Source organism: Oncorhynchus mykiss, chromosome 1, assembly GCF_013265735.2.
Source record: "Oncorhynchus mykiss isolate Arlee chromosome 1, USDA_OmykA_1.1, whole genome shotgun sequence".
Lineage (NCBI taxonomy): Eukaryota > Metazoa > Chordata > Actinopteri > Salmoniformes > Salmonidae > Oncorhynchus > Oncorhynchus mykiss.
The window spans coordinates 84,549,696-84,559,953 of NC_048565.1; the positions used below are offsets into that span (position 1 = coordinate 84,549,696).

Here is a 10,258-nt window from a genome sequence, read left to right on the forward strand (position 1 = left end):
TCTTTGTAATCATTAGTGACCTATGTTCCAGTAGAGAGTAGTATGAGGATAGTAGTGCCTCTTGGTCCCAAAACCCTTAGAGAAAGCTGAAATATATTTTAGGTTTAGTTTTAGGTTAAATTAGTCCATATGATGCAATAGTTGCTGTCTGCCACTGAAGGGGGAATGTACACACAAACAGAAGCAGGAAGAGAGTTACAGACAGTGTACTAACATTAGGAAGTAGAGTCATTCTGGCTGGTGCCTTGGTCCTTGATACACATTTGTGCTCAGGTACCATTTAATATTACATGCAGACTGAAACCCTCACATGGCTAACCATCTCTCCTTCCCCCTCCTCCTCTTTATCTTCTTCCACAGAGTCTCAGCAGGTATGTGAAATATGTTTATATGAAGGGCTGAAATCCAGTGGGTCAATTCACCGTAAACACTGTGTAATTAATCTCAATCATTAAAAAGCTGTTTTATAGTTTACAAGCAATGGGATTTTGTTTTCTGCAGTGCAGATTGTATTGTATTCAAACCTAAATGTGTTTTGTGTTGATGTGTCCACAGCGAGGCATGTGTCTGTGCAGTCAGGAGGCTCCATCACCATCCCATGTAGCTATGATCAGTATTACATACACCACGTGAAGTACTGGTGTAAAGGGTATGGTTGGACTCATTGCTTCTCTGTAGTACGCACTGACCATCCTAAGAGCACTGATAGGGCGTCAATCTCTGATGACATCACCCAGAAAGTCTTCACTGTGATCATGACTGATCTGGAGCCAGACGACTCTAATATTTACAGGTGTGTTGTGGAGATCAATGGAGGAACAGATAGCATGATACAACTGCTCTACCTGTCTGTCACTCCAGGTAAGATCCCTGCAACTCTTACAATTCAGTAAAGTAGAATAGGTAGTTCTCAGTAAGGATCAGACTCTCCGAAAATACCAGCTTTCACAAACTACATGACTGGTGTTCTCGTTTCATTTCCTTGTAACAAGTTCCTTGTCTGGTATCTGGTATTACCATTATTGTTCAAGTTGACCTGTGGAATGTCGGTACAGTGGGGCAAAAAAGCATTTAGTCAGCCACCAATTGTGCAAGTTCTCCCACTTAAAAAGATGAGAGGCCTGTAATTTTCATCATAGGTACACTTCAACTATGACAGACAAAATGAGGAAAAAAATCCAGAAAATCACATTGTAGGATTTTTAATGAATTTATTTGCAAATTATGGTGGAAAATAAGTATTAGGTCACCTACAAACAAGCAAGATTGTTGGCTCTCACAGACCTGTAACTTCTTCTTTGAGAGGCTCCTCTGTCCTCCACTCGTTACCTGTATTAATGACACCTGTTTGAACTTGTTATCAGTATAAAATACACCTGTCCACAACCTCAAACAGTCACACTCCAAACTCCACTATGGCCAAGACCAAAGAGCTGTCAAAGGACACCAGAAACAAAATTGTAGACCTGCATCAGGCTGGGAAGACTGAATCTGCAATAGGTATGCAGCTTGGTTTGAAGAAATCAACTGTGGGAGCAATTATTAGGAAATGGAAGACATACAAGACCACTGATAATCTCCCTCGATCTGGGCTCCACGCAAGATTTCCCCTCGTGGGGTCAAAATTATCACAAGAACGGTGAGCAAAAATCCCAGAACCACATGGGGGGACATAGTGAATGACCTGCAGAGAGCTGGGACCAAAGTAACAAAGCCTACCATCAGTAACACACTACGCCGCCAGGGACTCAAATCCTGCAGTGCCAGACGTGTCCCCCTGCTTAAGCCAGTACATGTCCAGGCCCGTCTGAAGTTTGCTAGAGAGCATTTGGATGATCCAGAAGAAGATTGGGAAAATGTCATATGGTCAGATGAAACCAAAATATAACTTTTTGGTAAAAACTCAACTCGTCGTGTTTGGAGGACAAAGAATGCTGAGTTGCATCCAAAGAACACCATTCCTACTGTGAAGCATGGGGGTGGAAACATCATGCTTTGGGGCTGTTTTTCTGCAAAGGGACCAGGACGACTGATCCGTGTAAAGGAAAGAATGAATGGGGGCCACGTATCGTGAGATTTTGAGTATTGGTGTAGAAAACCTCCTTCCATCAGCAAGGGCATTGAAGATGAAATGTGGCTGGGTCTTTCAGCATGACAATGATCCCAAACACACTGCTCGGGCAACGAAGGAGTGGCTTCGTAAGAAGCATTTCAAGGTCCTGGAGTGGCCTAGCCAGTCTCCAGATCTCAACCCCATGGAAAATCTTTGGAGGGAGTTGAAAGTACGTGTTGCCCAGCAACAGCCCCAAAACATCACTGCTCTAGAGGAGATCTGCATGGAGGAATGGGCCAAAATACCAGCAACAGTGTGTGAAAACCTCGTGAAGACTTACAGAAAACGTTTGACCTCTGTCATTGCCAATAAAGGGTATATAACAAAGTATTGAGATAAACTTTTGTTATTGACCAAATACTTATTTTCCACCATAATTTTCAAATAAATTCATAAAAAATCCTACAATGTGATTTTCGGCATTTTTTTTTCTCATTTTGTCTATCATAGTTGAAGTGTACCTATGATGAAAATTACAGGCCTCTCTCATCTTTTGAAGTGGGAGAAGTTACACAATTGGTGGCTGACTAAATACTTTTTTGCCCCACTGTATAAGTCTATTTTATGTTTTCTATATGTAGATGTTGGTGTAAACTTTGTTTCAAGTCTGCTGTCTGCATTGTGTCTTTCAACGTTGTCTACCACAAGCAGCACCATATCACCTAGTAACACTATGTGTAAAGGTCATACACCTACTAGAAATAAAGGTCTGCTGATGAGGTCTTTCTATGGTGTCTGTACCTCTGTGTTCAGGTATTCCAGAACTCTATGTGGATCAACAGGAAGTGACTGGAGTAGAAGGAGAGAGTGTCACTGTCCGTTGTTACTATAGTAACACTATGTGTAAAGGTCATACACCTACTAGAAATAAAGGTCTGCTGCTGAGGTCTTTCTATGGTGTCTGTACCTCTGTGTTCAGGTATTCCAGAACTCTATGTGGACCAACAGGAAGTGACTGGAGTAGAAGGAGGGAGTGTCACTGTCCGTTGCTACTATAGTAACTCTGTACCTCCTCTTTCCTCTTTTGTTGTCCATCGTTCCTCTATGGTGTCTGTACCTCTGTGTTCAGGTATTCCAGAACTCTATGTGGACCAACAGGAAGTGACTGGAGTAGAAGGAGGGAGTGTCACTGTCCGTTGCTACTATAGTAACTCTGTACCTCCTCTTTCCTCTTTTGTTGTCCATCGTTCCTCTATGGTGTCTGTACCTCTGTGTTCAGGTACTCCAGAACTCTATGTGGATCAACAGGAAGTGACTGTAGTAGAAGGAGAGAGTGTCACTGTCCGTTGCTACTATAGTAATTCTGGAGATATGAAGTGGTGCAAGATGGGTGGTGATTGTGTGAGTGGGAATTCTGGGACTTTAAATGGAACATCAGTGACATTAAATCAGACTAGTGATGCCAACAACAGAAAAGTCTTAACAGTCACTATGAGTGGACTGAAGATTGAGAACACTGACTGGTATTGGTGTAGAGTTGGAGAACTAGAGATGCCTGTTCACATCACTGTCAGTCAACAAACTGCAACACAGAGAACCTCTAAGATGACCTCAAGTTAGTAGATCAATCACATACTTTATGATCAATATGATTCCCTTTGTTTTATCCACTGGTATCATCTGGAACTAATTGTAATATGAACTATGAATGTGATGTTGCTATACAACCTGACTATCTGGTTTACCATTAACTTCATTGATGATATTGTTGTTTTACCTCACAGCAACCCAAGATCCAACCCCTCAACAACCCTCTGCCTCTCCAACTGCTGAGCCTGTTCAGACTGACAACACAAGTCAAGGAGCTGAGGGGAACATGGAGGAAGTCCACCAGAGGTTATTATCACTCCTTCAGATGTTTTATCCCACATGTTGTTAGATAATATGAACTCAGAGAAACATTACAATTCCATCATACACTACAACAGTTAATGCTAACCAAACACCCTCCCTAAATGCATATAGAGACTGTTATCACTTCCTCCTGGGTAGAACATCTCTGTGGTTGCCTTGTGAGAAGTAGCTGCAATAGTGTTTTATACTCACTCATGTGCAAGAACAAGTTGCACACTTAATAAATAGTCATAATCTCAATAATAATCATATCTCTTCATTTGCATGGTCAACTTCCACACATGTGAATAGATAAATAATTGTTCCACTTATCATACAAGTTGTTACCTTTTCACAAATGATACATTTATAATCATCTATTTTAATTGTATTATTAATTCAAGTTGTCATCAGGTCCGTGAAAGTCCTACTCATCTCTCTGGGCATGTTGGTGGTGGTGACAGCTGGTATCCTAGTAACATGGAAGATGTGGAGAAGGCACAGTAAGTAGTCATTTTATGTGAATATAAAAAAGGAGAATAGTTTAGAAAATACTAAATGTATTGATATTGTGACCAACAGTATATTTCTCACCTGTGATTCATCTTGAATGACAGAAAACATTTGGAGGAATTGTCTTTTAGAAACCCATTCAGAGGTATTATTGTACTATAACAAACTCAGAAGTTACTGACATCTCCCTCTCTTTATTCCAGAGGACAATAAGGCCAAGGACCAGACAACTAACAACTCAGTGGTAGGATACACTTCTTTCATTTGATTATTTTCAAACATCTGCAAATCTGTTGTTGATCTGGGATCATCTACCATTTGACTCCAGCATTACTTCTTCAGTTGATTATCAATGAGTTGACATAAAAGGTCCCATATTCTAACTGAACCCAAGCTCTTACAGTGCTCACGTTGTTGAAAAATTTTGTGAATACTGTAAGTTCACTAAATATACACCTGACTGCATCATATCATTGGAAACAAACTGTGGTTTAGGTGGTAAATAGACATGTCCTGTTTCTCTTTGCTATTTATTTATTTGCAGTCTGCTGACCCTGAGCAGGACATTACATACAGCACAGTGACCCACACCAGAGAAACAGCACCGCAGGTACAAACTGAATAAACCTGGTTTTGGTCTGTGGAAATCTTGGACTAGTACCAATCACTCCATCTTCGCAGTGAGCTGGGGTTCTCTCTCTCTCTCTCTCTCTCTCTCTCTCACTCTCTCTCTCTCTCTCTCTCTCTCTCTCAAATCAATTCAAAGGGCTTTATTGAAATGGGAAACATATGTTAGCAATGCCAAAGTAAATGAAATAGATAATAAACAAAAGTGAAATAAACAATATAAATTACAGTAAACGTTACATTAACAGAAGTTCCAAAAGAATAAAGACATTTCAAATGTCATGTGGTGGCAATATACAGTGTTGTAACGAAGTAAAAAATGGAAAATAAATAAACATAAATATGGGTTGTATTTACAATGGTGTTTGTTCTTCACAGTTTGACCTTTTCTTGCGGCAACAGGTCACAAATGTTGCCGCTGTGATGGCACACTGGTATTTCACCCAGTAGATATGGCAGCTTATCAAACAAAACAAACAAAATAAATCCTTTGTGTATCTGTGTAACCTGAGGGAAATATGTGTCTCTAATATTGTCATACATTTGGCAGGAGGTTAGGAAATGCAGCTCAGTTTCCATCTCATTTTGTGGGCAGTATGCACATAGCCCGTCTTGTCTTGAGAGCCAGGTCTGCCTTTAGCGGCCTTTCTCAATAGCAAGGCTTTGCTCACTGAGTCTGTACATTGTCAAATATTTCTGTAGCTGATGGCTTTGTTACGGAAGGTTTGGGAATCGCTTCCTTTTAGGTAGTTGTAGAATTTATTGTCTCTTTTCTGGATTTTGATAATTAGCTGTATCGGCCTAATTCTGCTCAGCATTTGGGGTTTTGCATTGTACACAGAATATATTCTTGCAATATTCTGCATGCAGTCTCAATCTGAGGTCTGTCCCATTGTGTGAATTTTTGGTTGGTGAGCAGACCCCAGAATTTACAACCACGAAAGGCTCTATAACTGATTCAAGTACTTTTAGCTAGATCCTAATTGGTATGTCTAATTTTATGTTCCTTTTGATGGAATAGAAGGCCCTTCTTGCCTTGTCTCTTAGATCGTTAACAGCTTTCTGGAAGTTACTGTGGTGCTGATGTTTAGGCCAAGGTATGTCTAGTTTTTTGTGTGCTCTAGGGCAACGGTGTCTAGATGGAATTTGTATTTGTTGTCCTGTCAACCAGACTTTTTTTGGAACTCCATTATTTGTCGTCTTACTGAGATTTATTATCAGGGCCCACGTCTGACAGAATGTGTGCAGAAGATCTAGGTGCTGCTGTAGGCCCTCCGTGTTTTTATTTTATTTTTTTTATTTTACCTTTATTTAACCAGGTAGGCTAGTTGAGAACAAGTTCTCATTTGCAACTGCGACCTGGCCAAGATAAGGCATAGCAGTGTGAACAGACAACACAGAGTTACACATGGAGTAAACAATTAACAAGTCAATAACACAGTAGAAAAAAGGGGAGTCTATATATACATTGTGTGCAAAATGCATGAGAAGGTAGGCAAATAATTACAATTATGCAGATTAACACTGGAGTGATAAATGATCAGATGGTTATGTAAAGGTAGAGATAGAGATATTGGTGTACAAAAGAGCAGAAAAATAAATAAATAAAAACAGTATGGGGATGAGGTAGGTGAAAATGGGTGGGCTATTTACCAATAGACTATGTACAGCTGCAGCGATCGGTTAGCTGCTCAGATAGCAGATGTTTGAAGTTGGTGAGGGAGATAAAAGTCTCCAACTTCAGCGATTTTTGCAATTCGTTCCAATCACAGGCAGCAGAGAACTGGAACGAAAGGCGGCCAAATGAGGTGTTGGCTTTAGGGATGATCAGTGAGATACACCTGCTGGAGCGCGTGCTACGGATGGGTGTTGCCATCGTAACCAGTGAACTGAGATAAGGCGGAGCTTTACCTAGCATGGACTTGTAGATGACCTGGAGCCAGTGGGTCTGGCGACGAATATGTAGCGAGGGCCAGCCGACTAGAGCATACAAGTCGCAGTGGTGGGTGGTATAAGGTGCTTTAGTGACAAAACGGATGGCACTGTGATAAACTGCATCCAGTTTGCTGAGTAGAGTGTTGGAAGCAATTTTGTAGATGACATCGCCGAAGTCGAGGATCGGTAGGATAGTCAGTTTTACTAGGGTAAGTTTGGCGGCGTGAGTGAAGGAGGCTTTGTTGCGGAATAGAAAGCCGACTCTTGATTTGATTTTCGATTGGAGATGTTTGATATGGGTCTGGAAGGAGAGTTTAGAGTCTAGCCAGACACCTAGGTACTTATAGATGTCCACATATTCAAGGTCGGAACCATCCAGGGTGGTGATGCTGGTCAGGCGTGCGGGTGTTTGAGGACAGAAGCACCAGATAATCAGCAAACAGTTGACATTTGACTTCAGATTCAAGTAGAGTGAGTCCGGGTGCTGCAGACTGTTCTCGTGCCCTCGCCAATTCGTTGATATATATTTTAAAGAGGGTGGGGCTTAAGCTGCATCCCTGTCTCACCCCCCCCCCCCGGCCCTGTGGAAGAAACATGTGTTTTTTTGTACATGGATTTTACGTCATTTTTTTCACGCAACACCACTTTCCTTCAATTTGTACAGCAGGCCCTCATGCCAAATTGATTCTAAAGCTTTTTTGAAACTAACAAGAATTTGAAGAAGAATTTGCCTTTGTTTTGGTTTGTTTGTTTGTCGTTTAGGGTGTACTAGGTAAATACGTTGTCTGTCTTACCGTAATTTGGTAAAAAGCCAATTTGACATTTGCTCGGTACATTCTTGTTCTGTAGTGTATTTTTGTCCAGGAAATTGTTGAGAAGGGATTGAACTTGTCTTGCCTAATTGTTTTATGGTAGATTTCCACAATACTTTCCTTCCATTTATAGCATTTCTTAATATTATTCAGGTCCTTTGGCTTTGAGGCCTCATGATTGAGCTCAGCCCTGTTCGAGTAGAGTGTGTTTTTGCTGTGATCTGATAGGCACTACTGCCAAGAGATGAGCTATAGGTGTAAATACCGTAGGAGTCCCCTCGAAACCTACCATTGACTATGTACATTCCCATTGTCCGACAGACTGAGTGCTGAGGGTGTCAGGTTTTTGTCTAGTTCTGGCATTTAGGTTGCCACAGACTAGCACATGTCCCTGGGCCTGGAAATGGTTGATCTCCCCCTATAGGGTGAGCGAAGTGAGTTGAGCATCTGAAGTTCCGGGTCTCTTCCAATGCATGTAGCCATGTGTTTATCTTCTGTGCTGTCCATTTCTCAGAGGCCAAACCCAGAGAGACGCCATGATGTGATATACAGCACTGCGATGCCTGATCAGTTCAGGACAGCAGAGAATGTCAACATATGGCTACAAGCATCTCGACTCGTAGACAACATTATTGCTGTTACTCATAAAACGTCACTGCCTTGGCAAATGTGCATCTGTTTTAGAAAACAATTGTATTTCCACTATTACTTTCTGTCTTGGAACAAGCAATAGGTAAATGTACACTATAACAGTATAACAACACGTTTTTGTTATTTGGGTCTCTCTCTACCAACAGGATCCATTTCCTGAAGCTGATGATGATGTCACATACAGCACTGTCATCCTCCAGCACAAGACCCAACTAAAAGGACAGACCAAGGTAAAGCTGTTCTACTGATTCTCCACAGCTGGTATTATGTTATCAGAAACAACAGTAGGTGATTGTTTCCTCAGTGTTAATATAGTCATGGTTACGTCACCATTATAGCTGTAGGCCTAATATATCACCTTTATGTTACATATCACAATTATAACTGTCTACCCTTTTAATTTCACAGAGAAGTGTGTTTTTATAGTGTATCTCCATCATGACAGAACTATCCCTGTTCACCTCTCTACCTGTTCCTCCTCTGTAGTCAGCAGAACCAGATGATAATGTGGTCTACAGCTCACTAGCTCTACAGGTGACCACACAGGTCAGTGTTGGTGTCTCCTCTGTCTGTTGTACCAGATGATGCTGATCTCTCAACAAAGATACAGACGACACCACATTACTATGTGTACTAAACATCACTCTTTAACCACACAAATCTTTCTTCGTCATTTTATTTTGCTACATGTAAAATGTTATTATCACATTGTGACCAGCTAAACTATTGTTATCAGTGTGTATCCATAACATTAGAGTGTGGACTGCACCTGGGTTTAGGGTGACGTTGCCCCTAGATGATGATCTTGGGTCAGATAAAAAAAAAATTCCCCACCAAAGGTTAAGGTTAGGATAGGAGGAGGGGAAGCTGATCCTAGATCTGTATCTAGTGGAAACGTCACAATGGAGATTGTGACTGAATGTTTCACTTCCTCTCCAGCAGAGGGCAGCAGCAGCACAATAGTGACTGACAAAGAAGACCTTCCTTTTACTGGAAGGACAGAACACTCCCCTCTCCTGTGTCACAACATCTATCTGCCTCCAATATGATTCTGTCATACCTCTTAACCCACCCCAGGAATACACCTCTATCCTTTAGTGTAATAAACTACTGAAGGCAGTCTGCTGTGTTTGTTCTGATTATCATCACATTTCTGTTATTAGTCATGTTCCACCACCTTTCCCCTTGTCTCTTATTTCTTACATCATGATCTCATTGATCTAGTTTAATGTCCTATGCCTGTAACTAATCATGATCAAACGTGTATTAAGATCATAGTATAGACAGCTACTATGTATAATAACTACTGTACTTCAATAATAAAATGTACTATATATATTAAACAATGGAAATTTATTTTTTTAAATGCAATTGTTACATCTATTTATGGCAACTATTTATAGGAATTACACAAACATTTTATTTTAGGTATGGGGTAATTGTCTGCATTATTTTCAATCACCCATATATTATTTTGTAAATATATACAGTACTGTATATATATATATTATACAAATGGACAACAACACTTAGGCTTCTATATCCAGCTTTTACATACTATGTACATTTTACTGACACAGTGTATTTGACATTAGTTGACATTGTTTGTTTTTAGTCCTTCAGCTCCCCTCTACCCCTCCCCTCTACCCCTCCCCTCTACCCCTCTACCCCTCCCCTCTACCCCTCCCCTCTACCCCTCCCCATCTACCCCTCCCCATCTACCCCTCCCCATCTACCCCTCCCATCTATCTCAGTGTTGATTTATATTCACCAT

At 40.9% G+C, this 10,258-nt stretch overlaps 1 protein-coding gene across 2 annotated transcripts; it reads left to right on the forward strand.

Annotated features, from left to right (window-relative positions):
* The first annotated feature begins 246 nt into the window (after nt 1-246).
* LOC110531148 (CMRF35-like molecule 3) lies at nt 247-9,889 on the forward strand. 2 transcript variants are annotated; one of them, XM_036987493.1, is made up of 9 exons: nt 247-371; nt 556-861; nt 3,838-3,949; nt 4,361-4,449; nt 4,663-4,703; nt 5,004-5,069; nt 8,631-8,714; nt 8,971-9,030; nt 9,424-9,889. In XM_036987493.1, exons 1-9 carry the CDS (start codon nt 311-313, stop codon nt 9,445-9,447), a joined length of 843 nt encoding a protein of 280 aa, XP_036843388.1. In that variant the 5' UTR covers nt 247-310; the 3' UTR covers nt 9,448-9,889. The 2 variants fall into 2 exon arrangements, with proteins under 2 accessions (XP_036843388.1, XP_036843394.1); XM_036987499.1 differs by having other exon boundaries at nt 9,427-9,889.
* Nucleotides 9,890-10,258: the final 369 nt, after the last annotated feature.

What these genes read in the sequence shown, in the direction of transcription:
- LOC110531148 (XM_036987493.1), top strand. Translation starts at nt 311, where the DNA reads ATGGCTAACCATCTCTCCTTCCCCCTCCTCCTCTTTATCTTCTTCCAC. An exon ending in GAAGATGTGGAGAAGGCACA is followed by an intron (nt 4,450 to 4,662) that starts GTAAGTAGTCAT and finishes TCTTTATTCCAG; the next exon opens with AGGACAATAAGGCCAAGGAC. An exon ending in CCAGAGAAACAGCACCGCAG is followed by an intron (nt 5,070 to 8,630) that starts GTACAAACTGAA and finishes CTCTACCAACAG; the next exon opens with GATCCATTTCCTGAAGCTGA.